Below are 21,859 nucleotides of genomic sequence, written 5' to 3'. Positions count from 1 at the left end.
TTTAGGACTCATTCCTGCATCAATCTGTTAAAGGCCCTTGAGACAAACTTGTGATATTGGGCTTTATAAACGAAATTGGAGAATTGACTGTCTGTCTGTTTTTTGATCTTCTCAACAGTTGTTAATCTGATTGTATTCACACATGGCGGGTGTGTTTCTCACTCTAAGTAAGTGCAGTGTTGAGTGTGAAGGTGCCTGTCTGAGCGGTTCTTAAGACAGCTGCAAGCAGAAATTCGACAGGTCTAGCAGTTAGCCCGTTCCACACAGGCAGTGTCTATCGTTTTTCAGCCCATTTTAGATGAAGCCACGCCCACTTCTGTATGACAAAAGCAGAAATGGTTTCCTTCCCATGGAAAGCGCTCTCACCAGTTTGGATCAAAGCAACGTGTGGCACAGCATTTGGTGAATTTACTGTTTATCAGACAACAAATGAAACAAGAATTAGCTAGCTAACTCACTATGTGCTCTCCCTCCGCCTCACTCTGTGCCATTTGGAGACTCCTATGCCAGGATGAGAGAGGACGGCTTTCAGGTAGCGGCTGTAGCAACTCTGTTGGGTCTAACCTGTGTAACAGCAGCAACAGAAAGTTTGCTGATCAGGCGGTCTGGGATCACACCCCTGGTGCTTGGTCTTGCACTGGCTAAATTAGAGTTGCTACAGCCTGTTGTCCAAGCTACTGCAGCTGTCATATTTCGTATCTGTGATTTCTATGAGAACGTTCTCGTAGAGACTTTTGTCTTTGTCAAACTAAAGTGTGCCTAGTTTCATCTAAACTGCGCTCGTATGAATAAAACTGACTCACTCATGGCTTGTAGCTACCGCACGTCTGTTTACTTTGTCTCTTTTCAAACTTTGAGGAATTCTTGCTGTTAACATTATCGGACAGTCAAGTGATGTCAAGTCAATGTTATTTATAAAGCCCAATATTACAAATCACAATGTTGCTAGAGGTGGCGTTACCTTCTCTACAGAATACGACATCCTCTATCAGTAGAGGCTCAGTTCGGGGAAAATAATAACTCCCCAAAAATCCTTTAACAGGGAAAAAAAATGGTAGAAAAATTGATGTTTTTTTATTTTATTTTATTTTATCTTAAAGCACTTTGTTTTGTGACAAATGTTAAAATAAGTTTGTGTTTGTCATGAGTAAGCTTTTTGTAAATGTTGTATTTTCAGCTGTAGTACAGTCAGTTGCAAAACATTCACCCTTGAAACTTTTGAAATTAGCTCTTGTACCACGAAATCTTATGAAGATCACATTATTTGAATTTTCCCAAAGTAAACACACTGTTTGCTGTCACATCAAAGTTACCCCGTATATATGACAGAGTTCAGAACAGTGTGACCCAAGCTCAGTTTATCTATATTAATATCTATTTCCACTTTAAAGTATGACATAAAACTCTCTTTTCTTTGCAAATGCTGAGAAAATCTTGCTGCTTGCATATCCTCCTGAGACCCGAACTTCTGTTTGTGTGCATTGTTAATTTCTCCTTGCTATTTGGGATCAGTGGGACCTGATAAATATAAAAACCAAAACAAGCCCTTACTTTATAATTAACAGTGTCTTAACCTGTTACTGTTGCTAAAAAAATTCCCATGTCAAATTACAAACATACATAAATAATAAACAAGTTTCAATCATAAAATGTGATCAGGTTTTAGACCTTGTTCACTTGTGTGTCAAGATCGGCTGCAGATTGACTTGGCAGAGATGGCTGCCATCTTGTTTTTACATGGATTAGTGTTAAGGATAGACCGATACATCGGCTGGCCGATATATCGGGCCGATATTTGAGTTTTTTTTAACTTGTATCGGCATCAGCCGATACGCGCGTGGGTTCGCGGATTTATTTTTTCCTGGCATGATTTACAGACAGGCATCCACGGGCAGCTCTGTGTTGCTGGAAGACCCTGCAGTGCACATGCAGCGTTACCCCTCCCCCACTGGTAGAGTGGTGAAAGCAGCCCTGGAAGCTGCTTCAGGACAACGGTAAGTTTTAAACTTTCAAAGCCTCTAACTGTTAAACAGTATCGGCCCCAAATATCGGCTCAAGAAAATCAGCAGTCCATAATCAGTCATCAGCTAAGGGTGATGGAAAAAAATCGGTATCGGCATCAGCCCTAAAAAATCCATATCGGTCTATCCCTAATTAGTGTATTGTGTTCTCACTACCGTTAGGAAAAAAAAAGTGTCCACGGACGAGGACAACAGGTCCAAGTTAAGCAGAATGAAGTATAAAGTCAAGTAAACCCAAAATGTGATGCCCTCATATGACGACATGAGGTCTCAGGAGGATAGGACAGCATTCAGTGTGTAAAACGTCTGATTAATAATCTAATTTTGTTTAATTTGTGTGCGTCCAGTCAGCTGCAAACACTGATGCTTGCTTTTGTTTTTCTTTGGCTTTGACATGAGATACACACACATTACTTGCCAACATTTAGGGCTTCAGTTGTCGTTTAAGGACAAAAAAACTTTACACCTTTTTCAATCAGTCATTTATTTGCCATTTCATTTATTTGAATTATACAAGGTACAACTCCAGTATAACGTGATCCTATAATCTCCTTTGTGCTCCGTAATTTAGTCCTTTTTGTGTCTTCTCACATTGTTGGCTGCTGCTTAATAATTGTCTGTGTTTCCTGATGGATCTGGTGATCCTTGGTTTCTGGTTTGGGAATGATTTAACTGTCAACACATCTCGGTGTCAACAAGATGGCCCCATGGTCGCTCCTTCCAATCAGGGGCAGTGCCACAGTGCAGCCTCCTGGCTGAATGATGCTGTTCAGGATTTAGCAAAGTTTCGATGAATCAAAGGATATTACAGCCGCTGATTTCCCATTGGAAACTGATGTGGCATTCTTTTGGTCGCCACCCAGAGCTCATGATGATAGGTGAGGGTTGGGACGTAGATGGATGTGGTTCTTTTGGCTTCATCACACTGTGACCTCCAGCAGGCACTGGGGCGGTTTGCAGCCGAGGGCGAAGCGGTTGGGATGAGAGTCAGCATCTCTAAATCTGAGGTCATGGTTCTCTGCTGCAAAAGAGAGTTACTGCCTCAATCTAGGGAGTTTAGGTATCTCAGGGTCTTGATCCCGAGTGAGGGTAGAATATATATAGATATTTTCCTAAACGTTTTGGCCTCTCGTCCATACAAACTGAGTTTTACGTCACTGAAACAGATTTTTGAAAACGCCTTCTGAGGTACAAATTTATATTACAATTTCAGTTACTTTATATCAGTGTGTAGGCAAAATAGAGCATTTGGGAAACGATGTCATCTCCCCAGTTCACACTAGAAACAAGATCAATGGAGGACTACCGGTTTGTTTACGTTAACCTCATCGTCCGTCCACACACAAGTCACATTTTGGTTTTGCCACACAGAAAGATGTTAAACAAAAAGGTGTCAAATATGGATAAATACAGAAAAAAATACTATTATCTTACTATTGTTTGGTTTGTTAATCCCACCAAAGGAAAATAAGCTCCCTACGCCTGCTCAGAATCTTCTTCTCTGGTGTTTGACCTATCATTGACGTAGCCTTCATCACCACCTACTGGCCCGGCAAGCGTTAGGAGTCGATTTTTCATTCTTGTGTGAAGTAAGATAGATTTTTAAAACAAAGGTTGTATGGACAGATTTTTTTTAATTTTGTTTTACAGAGGGGAAAATGTCCCTTCTTTAGGGTTAGGGTGAGGAGCTTAGATATCCGGGGGGAGATCGGAGTAGAGCCACTGCTTCCTCGTGTTGAAAGGGATCAGTTGAGGTGGTTCAACATCTCATCAGGACCCTCCTGGGCGCTTCACTTTAGAGGGTTTCTGGGTACGTCTATCTAATAGGAGACCCAGAACATGCTGGAGGGATTATATATCTCATCTGGCCTGGGAATATCTCGGGGTCCCCAGAAGGAGCTGGGAAATGATCCAGGAGAGAGATGTTTGGAATGCCTTGCTTAGCCTGCTGCCCCCCCCTGACCTGGCCCCGAATAGTCAGATGATAATGAATAGAAAAATATCTGTTTTCAAAAATATCCGTATACCCCACTGCCTGTGTGGGCAGCGTGACGGCTGCCTCGCTGAACTGCTGTGACTTCCACGCATGAGATGTTCACACAGACAGAGTTGCTGCTGCCTGCCACTCCCTGGGAGTGTTCGTATATGTCACCGCTCTGAGTCCATTTAGAGGGCTGAAAAGGACCAAGTGCGAAAAGAGCCTGAGTGTCTTTGTTTTTGTAATAATAAACTTTATTTAAATTTATAGTCTTTTTTTAAAATGATGTATAAAGTTTACTTTGATGTTGACAGTGTGATTTTTTTAATGTTAAAGGTAGTTGAGATGAAACTAAAAAAAGAAACATTAAATTGAATTAGTTGAGACTTAATTTGGTGGTACAAGAGTATAAAAGGTCAAAGGGCTGAATATTTCTATGACCTGCTGTAGGAAAAGAATTACATGCTCACATTGGTTTTGAGCGGGTTATGTATGTTTATAGTTTAGGTTAAATAATTGTGATGTCGGATGGATCCAGCTGAGTGTTTTCATGTGTTCATATCAACCCATTTTTTGCTTCACTCGTTCCGTCATCGTTCACTTTATAAATCCAATAAAACAAAGGAGTTATTTGTTTAGTTCATCCAAACAGGTCGGCTGTTTGTTGGCTCTCATATTAGTCCCTTAATTACTCTATACTTTGATTATGTTGTAATTTTTTACTCTTTCACTAGAGTGTAAAAATACTTCTGCGTTCACACGTAACCGTTGACATATAACCGTAATACTGTGTAAACAAAATGTTCTTATGAAATATCAAAAGTAAAAATAGTCACTTTGCAGCAGAATGGTGTCTGTCAGTGTTGTATGTATTAATATTAGATTATTATCACTGATGCATTAATGTGTAACTATAATATTGCAGTGGGTGTGAAATAGGTAAATAGGTGAAAGAGTTTGTATGTCTAAGGTGCCATGTAAATATAGCTGCCATATGGTAAGAACAAAAATACAATCTATGAACGTAGTCGTGGTAAATCACTTTGTACATTTACTTCAGCACTCTTCACAAGTACAAGTGTGAGGTACCTGAAGTGCCAGTGATTATTAGTCTCCTTCTTGTGTAATACACCCTGCTGGGCGCCAGGGGGCAGTGTGAACCAGTCTGTGTTAGAGGCACCTGCAGGTCAGTTCACGCTAACCAGTGACTGGGGTTTACAATAAAACATATACAGTACAGGCCAAAAGTTTGGACACACCTTCTCATTCAATGCGTTTTCTTTATTTTCATGACTATTTACATTGTAGATTCTCACTGAAGGCATCAAAACTATGAATGAACACATGTGGAGTTATGTACTTAACAAAAAAAAGGTGAAATAACTGAAAACATGTTTTATATTCTAGTTTCTTCAAAATAGCCACCCTTTGCTCTGATTACTGCTTTGCACGCTCTTGGCATTCTCTCGATGAGCTTCAAGAGGTAGTCACCTGAAATGGTTTTCCAACAGTCTTGAAGGAGTTCCCAGAGGTGTTTAGCACTTGTTGGCCCCTTTGCCTTCACTCTGCAGTCCAGCTCACCCCAAACCATCTCGATTGGGTTCAGGTCCGGTGACTGTGGAGGCCAGGTCATCTGCCGCAGCACTCCATCACTCTCCTTCTTGGTCAAATAACCCTTACACAGCCTGGAGGTGTGTTTGGGGTCATTGTCCTGTTGAAAAATAAATGATCGTCCAACTAAACGCAAACCGGATGGGATGGCATGTCGCTGCAGGATGCTGTGGTAGCCATGCTGTTTCAGTGTGCCTTCAATTTTGAATAAATCCCCAACAGTGTCACCAGCAAAACACCCCCACACCATCACACCTCCTCCTCCATGCTTCACAGTGGGAACCAGGCATGTGGAATCCATCCGTTCACCTTTTCTGCGTCTCACAAAGACACGGCGGTTGGAACCAAAGATCTCAAATTTGGATTCATCAGACCAAAGCACAGATTTCCACTGGTCTAATGTCCATTCCTTGTGTTTCTTGGCCCAAACAAATCTCTTCTGCTTGTTGCCTCTCCTTAGCAGTGGTTTCCTAGCAGCTATTTGACCATGAAGGCCTGATTCGCGCAGTCTCCTCTTAACAGTTGTTCTAGAGATGGGTCTGCTGCTAGAACTCTGTGTGGCATTCATCTGGTCTCTGATCTGAGCTGCTGTTAACTTGCGATTTCTGAGGCTGGTGACTTGGATGAACTTATCCTCAGAAGCAGAGGTGACTCTTGGTCTTCCTTTCCTGGGTCGGTCCTCATGTGTGCCAGTTTCGTCGTAGCGCTTGATGGTTTTTGCGACTCCACTTGGGGACACATTTAAAGTTCTTGCAATTTTCCGGACTGACTGACCTTCATTTCTTAAAGTAATGATGGCCACTCGTTTTTCTTTAGTTAGCTGATTGGTTCTTGCCATAATATGAATTTTAACAGTTGTCCAATAGGGCTGTCAGCTGTGTATTAACCTGACTTCTGCACAACACAACTGATGGTCCTAACCCCATTGATAAAGCAAGAAATTCCACTAATTAACCCTGATAAGGCACACCTGTGAAGTGGAAACCATTTCAGGTGACTACCTCTTGAAGCTCATGGAGAGAATGCCAAGAGTGTGCAAAGCAGTAATCAGAGCAAAGGGCGGCTATTTTGAAGAAACTAGAATATAAAACATGTTTTCAGTTATTTCACCTTTTTTTGTTAAGTACATAACTCCACATGTGTTCATTCATAGTTTTGATGCCTTCAGTGAGAATCTACAATGTAAATAGTCATGAAAATAAAGAAAACGCATTGAATGAGAAGGTGTGTCCAAACTTTTGGCCTGTACTGTATACACTGTTTTATTTCTTTATACTTCTACTCCACATCTGGAACCTGGCTTTATCCAAAGTTCAGATTCTTATTCTGGAAATGTATGAAAATGAGTGCATAGTTAATTATATGGTGTCTCATTTGCAAATCTCAACATAGAATTTCAGAAAAGTTGTAATGTAAAAAATGACTGTCTTACTGTCAGTAATCAACTGAGGAACTTTCATGGCCTCCATAGGGACTGTTCATTACTTGTGAGGGGTAGGAGGTGGTTTTTAAAGTACTGGGGAGGGACTTGTGTTTTTTATTTGACATAGGGGAGAGGCACACAAGTTTAAATTGTATTTTTATTTATTTTATTGCTGATTTTTTTTAAAGATAATGTGTCTTTTCAAAATCGCCACAATTAAACCATTTATCATAGCCAGAAACTATAAAAACAGAAATTATCGTTGGATTTTCACATTTCTGGGACACATCGTGTGCAGTGAATGCTTCAGTCAGAAAAAAATCTGAGCTTAAAATTGAGATATATCACCAAAATCACATTATTCTACGTCTCATTTAAATTTGGCCACAAAGAAAGTGTTTGCACAAACTATCTAATGACAAGATGGGAATGTTTTATGTTTTTTAATCTCTAGAATTTCATCTTAAACTTTTATCTTTCAACATTCACACATATAAAACTAATTATGGTGGAGGGAGGGTCACGCATTTTCCACCAATCACTAAGGGAAGCTCAAGGAAAAATATCTGCAGCTTTGGGGAGGCTCAAAAAAACAAACAAACAAACAAAAAACCCTCCCCTGACTAGTAGAGAACAGTCCCTTAATATTTCAAATAATATTTGAAGTATAAGGGACTAAGTTTTACGGGAATATTTTTACTTAACGACGTATTTTTTCAGTACTTTTACTCAAGTAAAGTATCTGAATACTTCCTCTACTGCTGGTAAAATCAGAGCTCAGTAACGGTGTTTGTTACGCTCCGCTCCTCATTTGGCAGCTTGTTTTACGTGTTTCCTCCCCGAAGTCTGGCAACCCGGAGCAGAGGCTCAGAGGACCTACGGAGAGTGAACAGCTCCTGACAGGCTGCTGTGTGTGTTTGTCACTGCCATGCCCACATCTGGATGACCCGAGGCAATCACTCATAACAGGTAAAACACTCACCTTACTAATCATCGCCTCTGTTAGCCGGTAGCTCGGGTTGTTTGTTAGCCTCAGCTGGTTGTAGCGATGTTGTTGTGTTTAGCTAGCAGGCTAACTGTTAAACTTCCGTTCTCCCGGCTCAACCTGAGTCACGGTTAGAAGCCAGAATATAGAAACCTTCATAAATATGACCAAACGGCTGAAGGTGGCTAGCTGTCAGTTTGGTAAAATATCCCAAAATCCTCCCTGTCACCTGATGTTAGCTTCGCAAACAGCTGTTTAAAAGCCACAGCTAATCCCTACAACCAATCGCTGAATAGACAAACCAAACCCCTTTAAACAAACGTGGAATTTAGCGTTGAGTTAATCCCATCAACCAACCGACCAGTTTACAAACAAGTCAAACGAATATTCACACATAAGACGTTAAATTTAACGTTGAGTTAATGCCGCAAATAAGCCCTGAGTTCACAAAAATTCAAACCAATGTCCACTCAAAAAACGTTAAATTTAACGACGTGTTAGCATTGCCTTCAAAAGAAGCATAACGTTACTTGAAGAACACGGTTAAACACTTTAATACACATCGTTTCAAAACGCTGTTCACGTACAGACATTTCAATAAAAACAAACAGAATTAACTTACTGGTTCACTCGCATTTACATTTTATTACACAGCGGAGAAGAGCTTGACTAGTGCAGGCTGTTAAAGCAACAATAACATATATTTTATTACATTAAAATAAAGTTAGAAGGATGAAACATTTGCCGAATGTATCACAATATCCCAAAGATACCTTAAACATATCAGATTTATGTTTTTAGTACGCTGTTCCGACACAGTATGCAAAAAAATATAAAAATGCCTGATTTCTAAATGGAGTTTGGTTTGGCTTTTCTGTACACACAAGAAACCAGCTGCCTTGGAGCTGCAGCTTACTATATGACACAAATCCGAAACAAAGCAGAAATAGATTGAACGCCTGTATCATAATAATTGAAAATATATAAATATTTCTGTGGCACTAAAACAAATTGTTTGTCAGTGAAGATTTTATTTTGAAACTACCCGGAAGTACCACCCCATCAGCTGTGCTCACTTGACTCATCTTTGTTTTGTCTTAGAGGTCAGTAAACTATAGTTTTCTGAGTGAAGTATTGTACTAGCTTTGTTTAAATGCATTCACACCTGCAGGTCTGATAATAAAACTTTATTTATAAAGCACCTTTCATATTGCTTTACAGTAAATTAAGAAAACAAGTCAAAGCAAATTAAAGTGTGCAAATAGCGTGCAACAAAACCAATATTTTTTGCCGATATCCAAAATACCGATATGTAACAACTCATCTGACTGAAGTGATACTGATATTGATATATTACACTATTCCCCACCTAATTTTAGTGATCGTCAAGTCTCTTCTGTAGTGGAATTGACATCCTAGTTTGCATTCACACCCTTATCATGATGGCCCACCACAGATGGAGGCATGAAATACAAAACTTTAATGTGTGTAATATTTATTGAGCATATTTTAAAAGGCTGACTTGCTGTTTTCCTTCTTTGTGAGAGGTTGTGAAGGATTATTAAATGACAAATAATCAGTAATGTAGGTCAGTGTATGTTGAGGCTTCATCATGTGTGCAGCCCTGAGGAGAGGGGCGTGATGTGATGGTCACCTTCAGGCTGTGAAACCTCTCTGCTGCAGCTGCTGAAAGACTTTTATTGATCCAGAAAAACCAGAAGGCAGCAGTGATGTCTTCTTCCATTTCACCCGCTTCACTTTCTCCTCCCCGCCATCTGTTCACTGTATTATTGATTATTACTGTCTGTCTTCACCTGACTGGTTATTTTCTACTACGTCTTTCTAACTTGATTGATCTGCGGTCTGTGGTTACAGCAGTGCTCAACATGCTGAAACATGTTTTAAAAATCAAACACAGCTTTGATCTTAGTATCAGGATTTTTATGCTCATGTCCTCCCTGGCAGCAGTCTGCCGTTCATTAAAGGCACACTTTGGTATTTTTCAACATGGACCCTGTTTTACTAAAAGGCCATCTTTCCAGCAGTGAAATACTCCTGTAACTCCAACTTCAAATTTAAATTGGCTGTCCGATGAGGAAAAGTAACAAGTGAGATGAATTGCAAATGGTTATCAGCAGGGCTGTCCAAATCCTCAATTCATCCCGTCCTCCTCAAGCAGACTCTCTGCAGACTTCCAGAGAGTCCGCCTGGGGTTCACACTTCAGCAGACTTCACTGATTTATGGTTGTTTATTGTTGAATTATTGGATTAATTACCTCCAGATTATCTGATCACCTCCTGCCTCATCTCTATTTCACCGCGCATGAAACATGTTACAGTGAAGAGTAGCAGCCAGGCTTTTCATGCCATTTAGTTCCTGTATTTGTGCACATGACGAGCATATAAAAGTGGAAATCCCCCAGCAAGTGGTTTTTATTATTGTTGGTGGTGCTGCAGTAAAGACGACTGGATCGCTTCCATGTTCCTCAGAGCCAAGCAACAGTTCACCAACCTTTACCTGGTGGCATCTTGGAAATATTCAACCATCTGTTTGTTTCACCACTGCTCCTTTCATAAAGGCCACTGCAAGAAAATGTGTTTTTTTATGTAGATTATCCAACAGACAGTGAATCATGGGTGTTTGTTTCTGGCTGGTCTTGACTAACGTGTTTCTAATTGTTTTCTGGCTGTTAGCGTTAGTTAGCAGAGAGAAGCTGACAGAGGGGTCAACAGCGTGTGTTTGAAGGATATATCCAGGATGTCAAACTGACTCAGCAGCAACAACAGGTTAAAAAGACAAAGATAGTTAGAAGCTAAAGCCGAACTATAGGCTACAGATCACAGTGTAAAAGTGAACCACCACATCACTGCTGATCGCCACAGAAGACAGTCCCCCAACCCCAGTTGGATCCCTTACAGACTCGTTGACTCAAGCCCTAAGCCCTCACAGACCTAGGACCAATTCCATTTCTTCCCCTTAGCCCTTGACTTGGCCCTTCCCCTTGGTTTTGCGCTTTCACGTGAGGAAGAGTGGTGTTCCAATTCTCCATCAGGTTAAGAGCTAACCTGACGGAGAATTGGGACACCACTTCCAATGGAATTGGTCCTAGGTCTGTAAGGGCTTACGGCTTGAGTCAAGGAGTCTGTAAGGGATCCATTTGGGACTGGGGGAGTGAATATAAAAGGAAACTTTGCTGATATTGAACCAGCTGTGTGGCATCGCAGTGTGTGCAGATGAACGGTGTTTGGCTTCGCCCCATGCGCCTCTGGACACCTGTGAATGGGCAGGGATCTCCGGGAGACGTCAAACAACGTACATCTGTGATGACACAGAGCTGGTTGAATATGAGCAAAGTTTCCCTGCTTCCCTTTACTGGTTCCTGTACAGCAGGGTCACTCTTTGTTTCACTGTTATAATCATTACAAAGCAAAAGCAGCATGTGTATACATTCAGTAGGCTATATCTTCAGTAGCTAGCTAGCTAACCCTACACTTTCCAGGGTCTGATTTTGGTTTTGGAACAGGGAAGAAACGTATATCTTTTTCCAACCTCTCCAATCGGTGACTATTTTAGTAGTCGACTAATAGGTTTGAGTCATTTTTCATAGAAAAGTACTATAAAAGTCCCCCAAAATACTCTTATTGCAGCTTCTTACGTTCAAATATTGGCAGCTTTACACACTCTCCCATGATGGTGATTGGTGTGAGTACGAAACAAGACATTAGATGACGTAATTTTGGGGTTTGGGAGAGACAGACCGACATTTTTCAACATTTTAACACATTTTTCGATAAAATGAGTAGTCGACTAATCGAAGAAATAATCGTCAGATTAGTCGACAGTGAAAATAATTGTTAGTTGCAGCCCTGTCATTAATACACGACGTGCCCCAGGCACAACATTTAGCTCCAAATCCACAAAACCAGCCTGAAAATGAAGGAAATCTGAAACGACTGCATCAGAGTCAATGGAGCACAGCTGTGTTGTTGTTGGACCCTGGCCTGTGCCGGCCCCATCCTGTGTTATGATTGGCTGGTCTACAGCCAGGAGCGGGACTTGGCGAAGGGTCTGTTGCGTAGTGAAAGAGAGACTTATAGGGAGCCAGTCTAAACGCTGATGGTGTCATTAGTCTGTTGTCATTACATTGTGAGATTAACATTTACTTCATAATGAAAAAATCTAAAAAAAAAAAAAAAAAAGTCTGTTTCCACTTTAAGTTCTGTCATGTTCTCTGTTGCTTCATCACTGACCTGTCTGGAAAGCCTCCACACTTTTCTTGATTTATGTAACAAAGGTCAAAACCCAGACATCTCAATTACATGGTCAGCATCTTTTCACCAGGACACCCTGAAGCGTCGTCTGGATTTGTAAATTCTAATGACCTAAAAATCAAACTATTGATGGTCTCGGCCCCGCTGCGATCAGGAAACATTGTTGGGATATTTGACCTTTAATCTGCTTACTGTTGGTTGTTGCTGAAGCAGTTCTCCTGTTCACTCACATTTTAAGCTCCCGGCTAAGACGTCAGCAGAGTGTTGGTGTCTGCAGTGTGCAAGGTTACGGTGCGTTGGGCTGAAAGGGAGGGACATTCCTCTGCACCGCTGAATACGCTGTTAGCTTCAAGCTTGTAAGGTCACGAGGGCTCATTCCTCAGTTTCATCTCAGCTGAGCAGCCTGACATGAGGCCACTCGGTGGAGAGTCTTTGTCCACTCTGTTGGACTGGTTTCCAGTTAGTCTGTACTGGAGCTGAGGGAAGATGAAGCTGGTCTCAGAGCAGAGGGACGAGGTGAGTTGATGAACTGTCAGATGAAGTGTTTGAAGCTTGTGGAGGGTTGTTGATGGGTGTTATGGTTTAGGATTTCTCCTGAACATGATGAGTGAAGGGAAAGTGGAGCAGACGGCTGGAATAGATCGATCTGTTTAGGCTCACAGATCAGAGATCAGATCTTTTAATGGATGCCCCTCAGAGACACAGACTGAGGAGATTGTGGTTTATTCAGAGGACTTTTGAACAGTTACTGCAAAAATAAATTATTGTCACGCTATTATTATTGTTTTTAAACAGTTGTTGTTATGCTGTTCATGTTTGTAGCCACTGTTTCTTTGTGTTTATCCTTATTTGTTTGTGCAGGATTTATATTTGACGTGTTGTTTACAGACTCAGTTGCATAATTGCTCCTGGATGGATAAATTAAGGGTTTTTTAATTGATTTTGGTGCATCTGGAATTAGGTTTGCTGGTTTGTGGTCGGGTGAAGTGATAAAATGTGTGTTCTTAGTTTTTTAATCATGCTAGCAGCAAGACCTGACTAAAATATCTCAACACCTATTCGATGGATTGCCATGCAGTTCGGTTCAGACATTCATGTTCCTCAGAGGATGAATCCTACCAACTTTGATGATCCTCTGACTTTTCCTGTGGCGCCACCATGAGGTGACATTTGTGGTTCAGAGTGAAATATCTCAACAACTGTTGGATGGTCATGAAAGTTTCTTCAAATGCTCGTGTTCCCCACAGCATGTATTTTATTAACTTTAGGTATCCCTTTAAGGTCCAGTGAGGAGGATATATTGGCAAAGATGGAGTATGGAATGACCCTTATCGCTGACCCAGTATGTGACTGCCAGCACATATCAGGAAATTCATATGTAATGCCCAGTTCATTATCATTTGAAAGTGATGTGTTAATAAATTTAAAATAAATTTGTAAGCAGCTTTAAAGAAATAAGAGGCACCAACACATTAATTCAACAGAGTTTCATTTCAGGTCTGAATGTCCTTTTGTATTTGGGATTTTTAAAGCACCGTGAAAATAACATTTTAAGAAAATACTCTTCTTCTGTATTATCAAGCAATCAAAATAGATGTTTAGGTTATGTTTTATCACATTTGTTTGGCACTGATCACCACCTGTACACCAGTATCTGGTCCAACAATGACCAAAAGGGGTTTTGTGGGTATTCCTAAGGGTCCAGTGTGTTGGATTTACAGTAGGGGGTTATATTGTCAGAAATGTAATATAATAAGTATGTTTTCTTTAGCGTATAATTATCTGAAAATAAGAATTGTTGCGTTTTTGTTGTTTCTACAGAAGCCCTGAAGGGACAAACCAAAAAAAAAACAAAAAAACCACAGATTTTCCAGTGTGAAACTGCTTTATTCTGTGTTTTAACCGGTTTAAATCACCTGGTCTTTTGAGAGGAAGAGACCTCTGTGGATAATTCAGTCTTTGGTAAAAAACCTCCTGAACAATGAACACTGAAGGAATTCTGACCGGGAGAAGCTTCAGCTGGACCTTTAACTTTCCGTCCATTGCCATGTTTGATAAACATTGTTGAGTGATGTAATCGTCTGTCCATACAAGAGCAGCTTGACAAAATTCTCACAGGATATCATGGTGAACAGACCTCCTGTCAAAATGAATGATTAGTTTAATTTCACCAAAATTATTCAGTCACGTTTTAAATACTTAAGAGCATGATTTTTGGTCTTGCTGGAGATGTAGCATTAGCATAATGCCAACGTTTATCTCAGGGTGTAGCTGACAATATGGAGTTGAACCTGAAAAGCTGCGTCTGAGATGTCCTAACATGGCCACCGTACATACAGATAATAAACCCTTTTGATTTAGCTAACATCATGACCTCGTCTCTGGTGCAACTCCACAGTAGAAGAGGCCTGAGGCCAGAGACAGCTGACAGATCACACAGGTCCTGCCTCAGTAACAGAGATCACACTATGATTCACACCCTGGGGCCATTTTCATGTAACCTACTCTCAGAAGCACTCCTGAAGGAAGGCGGTACCTCTCTCACAAATCTTTCAGGTGTTGCCAAATGGGAAGCCAGTGAGGGACTGTCATTCTTGCTGCACTATCGATCCCCTACTGGCAGTGACAGGAACTGCAGCTCCGAAAGAATTTAACTGCAAATAAATTGGAAGAAAACAGAGGAAAAACAACCTCATACCAACTTTGGGAAACAGTCTGACAGGGATTTTTTGCCTGGTGTCCTCAAACTCAGCTGATGATTCAAATAAAGTGGTTAATATTGTTAAATATAACTATTCAGCATGACTTTGGGCTCTGTCTTTGGAGATAAATTTGGAGACACGAAGGAATCAGGAGATCTCTTTTGGAGCTTTGTTTTCATTAATCATCTGTAACTTGACAAATGTTTAGTATTTCCACATGATTTTGATCAGAAACTCAGGAGTCACTGTCACATTTCATTTATTAATATCTATTCACAGATAGAAAAATTGATGATGCTGCTCTGGGCATGGCAACAGTGGTCTGATATTTACTTAAGACATTCCTGGTTCCCAGAGGATGAATGTTTTTCTCACCACCTCGAGGCTGATATTTGTGGTTTTGAGAGAAATGTCTCAACAGTTATTGGACGGATTGTCATGAGATTTGGATCAGACATTCATGATCCGCTCAGGATGAGTTGTAATAACTCAGGTGACTAACTTTTGGTTGTATTGCCATCGTCAGGTCAAAAGTACAGCCTCACAGAGCCGCTGTAGACCTTTTAAGGCCAAAACACACTGGCAGCAAACGCCACGTGTCAATAAATGTACAACCCCACACCGGTGGTGGCTAGACACGCATTGGCTCTCCTGGATGCACCACCCTCAGTCACTTCACGCCACTGTCCACGTCACTTCCAGCTTTTGCACCTCTGCTTATAGATACTGGCTCCCGTAGCAGCTCTTATTCTCTGCTCCTGTGGCAGCTCGACTCCTCTCCTCACCACTGATCTATAAAGAGAGCTCTGTAGCTGTTGCTGCGTCTCATGTGTGACGGAGAATGGATGAGGAGAGACTAGCTATTGAGGTTGAGAAATATCCCGAGCTAAATGACCAACAGTCTCGTCGTAAAGACCATGGCCAAAATGATATTGCCTGGCGAGTCGCAGATCTGCTCCTCAGGTGAGGAATCAAGTTTAGTTATGAGCTGTGCACACATGATTTTCAGCTAATGCAGAGGGGGAGAAAAAAACAGATCTCTCAGTAAAAGTAGTAATAACTTTGCCAGGTCGTCTGTGGACGAGCTGCAGCGTGACACGTCCAGTGTGTGCTTGATTTGTGTCACATGACGCGCCATGACACGGTGGCGCCGATGTGTTTTCAGCTTTAGTCCTGTTTCATTTTCTTTCTTTCATCAAAGCATCCATCTGAATTTCAAAAACTTCAAAAATTAGCAAAAAAATCAGCAGTTTATTCAAATGTCACCATAATGACATACAGGTGTGATCAAATAATAAACAAAAAACTGGTTTGAAAATGTAATCTGATGTGGTTCAGACTATCAGCTATCATTGAAGGAGGTTCTACGGCCTCTTTGCACCTTTTGAATCTTTGTTTAATCAGTTCCTTCTGTTACCCTCTGCAGGATCTAGACCTCCAGCTCCTTATGGCTGTGTATGATGAGAACATCCTGAAGAATCCTTTCTACTTGGCGTTGGAGAAGCAGAGACCGGACCTCTGCAGCCGAGTGGCAGAGCTCCACGGCATCGTGAGTCACACCTGTTACCTCCTGTTAGTTGTTAAAGCCAGCCTGTCTGTGTGTCACAACAACAGAAGAACATGATGATGGATGATCTGACATGATCACAATTTAAATTTTTGAGGAAACTGCTGTCTGGAAATCCAGTTTAAGAAGTGGTGGCCTGAAGGGGAGGTGTCCACAATTTTAATTTCATTTATTTTATTTTATTAAGGACAGCACACACATTAATCATTTTTGTAAAGGTTCCAGTGTTAGCCAGCTGGCTACTTCTCAACTGCAGTCCTTTGGTAAGATGTTTTAAAACCTATTAAATGGTAAAACTCACAGAACAAAGACAGCAGGACACCATAAAGACAACAATAGAAAAAAAGGCCATACAAAGCAACAAGAAACAGCAGAACCTCAGTACAATGCAACAGCAACAACAGAAACAAATAGCATTTTAACACAAATAGTCCTGCAAGCAACATGAAGCAACAACACACAGCGAAGCATCACATGCAGAGCAGCAATACACAGTAAACATAGATAACATACAACAGTCATTACACAGATCTTAAAGGGCCAGTGTGTAATATTTGGCATGGTTTATTGTCAAATCTGAATCTGAATATTCTACCCATTAATATGTTTATATAAGTGTACAATCGCTATAAAATAAAATTCGTTTGGTTTTCGTAGCCTTATAATTATGCTTTTATTTATATATATATATATATATATATAAATATATATATATATATATATATATATATATATATATATATATATATATATATACAGTACAGGCCAAAAGTTTGGACACACCTTCTCATTCAATGCGTTTTCTTTATTTTCATGACTATTTACATTGTAGATTCTCACTGAAGGCATCAAAACTATGAATGAACACATGTGGAGTTATGTACTTAACAAAAAAAGGTGAAATAACTGAAAACATGTTTTATATTCTAGTTTCTTCAAAATAGCCACCCTTTGCTCTGATTACTGCTTTGCACACTCTTGGCATTCTCTCCATGAGCTTCAAGAGGTAGTCACCTGAAATGGTTTCCACTTCACAGGTGTGCCTTACCAGGGTTAATTAGTGGAATTTCTTGCCTTATCAATGGGGTTGGGACCATCAGTTGTGTTGTGCAGAAGTCAGGTTATATATATATATATATATATATATATGTATATATATGTCTAGCAAGGGCCTTGCTTTAGAGAGGTCGCCATCTTGCGCCGCCATGTATGTAGACCGACCGGACAATCCAGCCAGCCAGAGAACGCGTTTCGCGTGTATAAATGAACCAACGTAGACAGCGGAAGGAAGGAAGAAGGAGGAGGAAACAGCAGAGTGTTAGTAGTTCGTCGATAGAGAGTAGTGAAAAGTTTTTTTAGTTATAAAGTTTGCGAATGGACCACACTTACCACGCAACAGGAGAGAATGAACCCGAACCGTCATCTGCGAGGAAAAGAAGACGCAACTTCACTCCTTGTGATGCACTCTCTGCGGCGCTTTTCCTCCTGGTGATATATCTCCCCAACGATGGTAGCAGTAGCACCGAATCCCATTCTGTGCATTCAGCCTCTCTTCTCGCCCGCTCAGCATCAAACACATGGAGTTCCTCATCTGTATGCTCCGGCTCAAACAGGTATGGCTCTGGATCTGTGTCCGCTACAAGAAACTCTTCAAAATCGCGTTCAAAGTCGTCCATTGCAGCTACTATAGTCCGGAGATATTGCTAGGCTAAATTAACAGCTGAGCTCTGTTTACCGGCTACGATGTCAGTCAGTGTGCGGGCTGGAGGTTGGTGGAGCAGAGAGGGGAGGGGGTCCCCGCTAGGTATTGTAAATGAGTATGTGTGTATGGAGTGTGTGTGTTATGCTAGAAGAGTCAGAGTTTGGGACGGAGTCTTTTACCCCCTGGAGTGTTACCGGAGTTTCTGGAGTGCTCAAATAAACCGGCCTTTTTCCCGAACGCTCCTCTGGTCTCCTGCTCGTGAGGGATTCATTACAATATCGTAACATGGTTTAGATTTCTAAATAAACATTTACCTCGTCGCTAGATAGACCTACTCCTGAAAAACTCTTGTCTGCGCAAGGCTTTTTGTCCCTACGAGGCCACCGTCATTTACCCGACGGGAGGGGTGAGCGAGTGAGCCCTGCAATCTAGAATTTGACCACTGATGTCACTGTTTTCAACCCATTTTACACACTGGCCCTTTAATTAGGGATGCACGATATTAGATTTTTTGCCGATATCTGATATGCCAATATGTAACAGCTTATTTTGCCAATAATCTATACCGACATCATCTTATTATCAACATCCATATTTCATCAGCTGAATGTGACATCTGTCCAGTCTTTGCTTGCTATCAGATGTCACTCTCTGTCTCTTTCTGCATTTGGGGGGCTTGTTTGCAGCAGTGTAATATGTCCTGGCAGTCTGAGTACTGCTGGGTTTCTGTCTAATATGCAGGCAGGAAAAGATGGACCACATTTTCTGTAGGGCTGCACTTTTTTAAAATCAGCATCGCGATGTCAGCTTCGCAAACACTTCACAAATGACTACAATATTGCACTGAGAGAGTATAAACAGAAAGCATCACTTTAGAACAGAACTATCACTCTTTTTACTGCTGTCTTTTGTGTTCAGCGTTCAATTTGTCAATAAAAGAATGTCGGAAATCATTTCTTTCATTTTATTATTTTTGTAATTTAACAAGCACTTTGTTTGATTTTAGAACAAATTTTAGAACATTTTCATACAACAGAAAATTGAGCACACTTTTTCTGTTTCCTGATCACAAGTAATACCGTATATGTAATATTATGGCATATCTTCCTCATATCGTGCAACCCTAATTTGGTGGTGTGAGATCCTGAGCCCAGATCCAAGACCTTGGACAGTGCTGAGCAGTGTCAGATCCAAACGAAAGACCCTTCTTTTCTCACTTGCTTTTATTTTATTGTTTTGTCTTGTTTTACTCTGTCTTTATCTTTTTCTGTTGTTTTTATTGTGTTTCTTGTGCTTTAACCGGCGTAATTTGTAAAGAATTTAGGGTTATCATTTGGTATGAAATGTGCCATATAAATAAATTTGCCTTGCCTCGTTGGGCTGTTGACGACTAGTGTCTGGAACTTCTAAATAACGGAAAACAAAAACCAAAAACTAAAAGCTTTACGGTAGAAATGGCAACAGTGTCGTCGTTTTGCCAGCAGAGACTAAAACGTGTGCATGCAAACATGCTGAAATAAATGAGGAAACACTGCAAAGAAAAAAATTCCATAGTGCAATAGAAACTGTGACACTGCAGGTGTAAACAGACTGCAAATATCAAAACTCCACAGCAGCTGATTTCACCACCTCCTCTCTGGTCTGAGGCTAACCTACTCTATGTGTTGCGTAGACCTGTATCAGTGCAGGGCCGTGGACTACTGTTTACTGTAAAACCAGAAATCTCTCAAGTTCCTACAGTCTGTTTTTAGCCTCCCAGGATGCATCAGACTCATCACTTGTGTTAAAACGTGTCAGATCAGGAAACAGAGGCAACTCATTTTCAAAATAAAGTGACATGTTAAGCTGTCGGGCAGCTTCCTGTCTTGAGAGCAGGTTGCACTTTGACAAAGGGTTGTTTTTTTGTGGTTTCAGCTCTCTCCGCTGCTTCCTTCTCTCTCAGCCCACACTTTCCCCTCAGTGCATTTCTCAGTTCATATTAAATCGTGGAAACTGCCCGTATCAGATTAACATTTATTTCAGTTTGTCAGGGGTTCAAAGTGTGATTGCTAAACGAGTTTCCTCAATCAGACGAAACTTTAAAAGCCCAGCGAGGGAGAAATGCAAACGCTGGGAAAAGTGTCAAATATCAAATATCAAATTACCTAAACAACTGTATAATCGCTCTCTGGAACATGTTTTAGCTTGTCAGGACGTCGGAAACCTCAGCAGATGAGGATCAGATGTCTGAATGTCGGCCAGCAGCAGCAGCAGCTCTGACTCATCACGACTCCTCTGGAAACTCAGCTGATCTGAACGCCGTCAAAACAGCATAAGCTCCTAATGCGTATTTCATGGCTGACTGCTGACCTGGAAAAGCACTTATACCAGACACAAGACAGTACACACACACACACACACACTAACCATTGCACAATACCTCCTGGTTTCACAAACAGTTTCTGGCTTGTGATCAGATTTCCACATCCTTAAATCCTTGTGTAGCTCTTATTCAATAAAACGTCAATTTACCACATTAAGTGATGTTTTCCCAGTTTCAAGAGGATGGAGAGAGGTCTGGCTGGAGTGTAAAGAAATGATGTTACATTTCAAACCTGTACTGCCCTTAGGCACAGCCATGCTTTAAGCTAAATGCTAACATCAGGATCAGACAGTTTCCTCTTGTGATATTCTTGTCGTTCCTCGTCTGGACAAAATCAAAACTTCTTGCTGCTCGGTCACATCTCAGCAGCCCAGAGTGAAAACAAATTTGAAACATATCAGTATAACTTGATTTAGTTTGGATCATACTGTTTAAATCAGTGTTGAGTAGTTAATAAATTGAATGGAAAAGTAAAATGTTTTCTATCCCACGTCCCTGCAGGTTCTGGTGCCTTGTTGTGGAAGTTTGACCGTCAGCAGCTACTCAGACTCTCAGTTCGACAGCTATGTCCTGCAGCCTGCGGAGGATGGATACCAGACTGTGGATGGAAAGGTTTGTCTAGCTTTACTTATAAACATCAGCTCCATCAGAGGCAACTCTGACAGGTGAATACACAAAAGGATCATGCAGCTTTTGCAGCTGCTAAACCTGCACAAATAAAACAAAAAGAAACTGTAATTCTCGAAGCACCTGCAGAGGGTGAGCTGCACTCTTAACTGTGCTGCCAAGCAAACTGTGTCTCTGAGCTCCTGTGATATTTGCACATGTTTAAATGAGGTAATGTGCATTCATTTGACACAAAAGAGGCCCCTTTCTGTGCAAATGAGCCTCATTACAAAAACAGTCCAATTCACAAAGATCAGCTCTCACAGGAAGTGAAAAGTAAAGTAATTAGAGTGTTTAAAATAACTACTGAGGACACAAAACAGCTTCTACAGAATATTAATGTCCATAAATCACCAGGGCCAGGTGTGATACATCCCAGGATTTTAAAGGAATTGGCGTGTATGATTGCTGAAGCTCTAACAGTATTGATTTAATCAATCATTAGAAGATTCAGTTTTACCCTCTGAATGGAACGAGGCAGCAGACATGTCTTTCATCAAGGCAGGTGAGCAGCCCAGACCACAACCAAGAGCTGCTGAAGGCTTACTCACCACCACACAGGACTGGCAG

General features: G+C 40.9%; 1 protein-coding gene across 1 annotated transcript in view; it reads left to right on the top strand.

Annotated features, from left to right (window-relative positions):
* Positions 1–7,867: 7,867 nt before the first annotated feature.
* ankrd27 (ankyrin repeat domain 27 (VPS9 domain)) overlaps positions 7,868–21,859 on the top strand; it is a 53,998-nt gene continuing 40,006 nt past the window's right edge. Inside the window, exons 1-3 of the mRNA XM_033634783.2 lie at positions 7,868–8,002; positions 16,419–16,541; positions 21,125–21,235. Of these exons, the coding sequence (XP_033490674.1) occupies positions 16,440–16,541; positions 21,125–21,235 (213 nt within the window). The 5' untranslated portion in view covers positions 7,868–8,002; positions 16,419–16,439. The remainder of the gene's footprint in view (positions 8,003–16,418; positions 16,542–21,124; positions 21,236–21,859) is intronic.

This window comes from Epinephelus lanceolatus, chromosome 5, assembly GCF_041903045.1.
Source record: "Epinephelus lanceolatus isolate andai-2023 chromosome 5, ASM4190304v1, whole genome shotgun sequence".
NCBI lineage: Eukaryota > Metazoa > Chordata > Actinopteri > Perciformes > Serranidae > Epinephelus > Epinephelus lanceolatus.
This window is presented reverse-complemented; position numbering and strand designations above follow the sequence as displayed.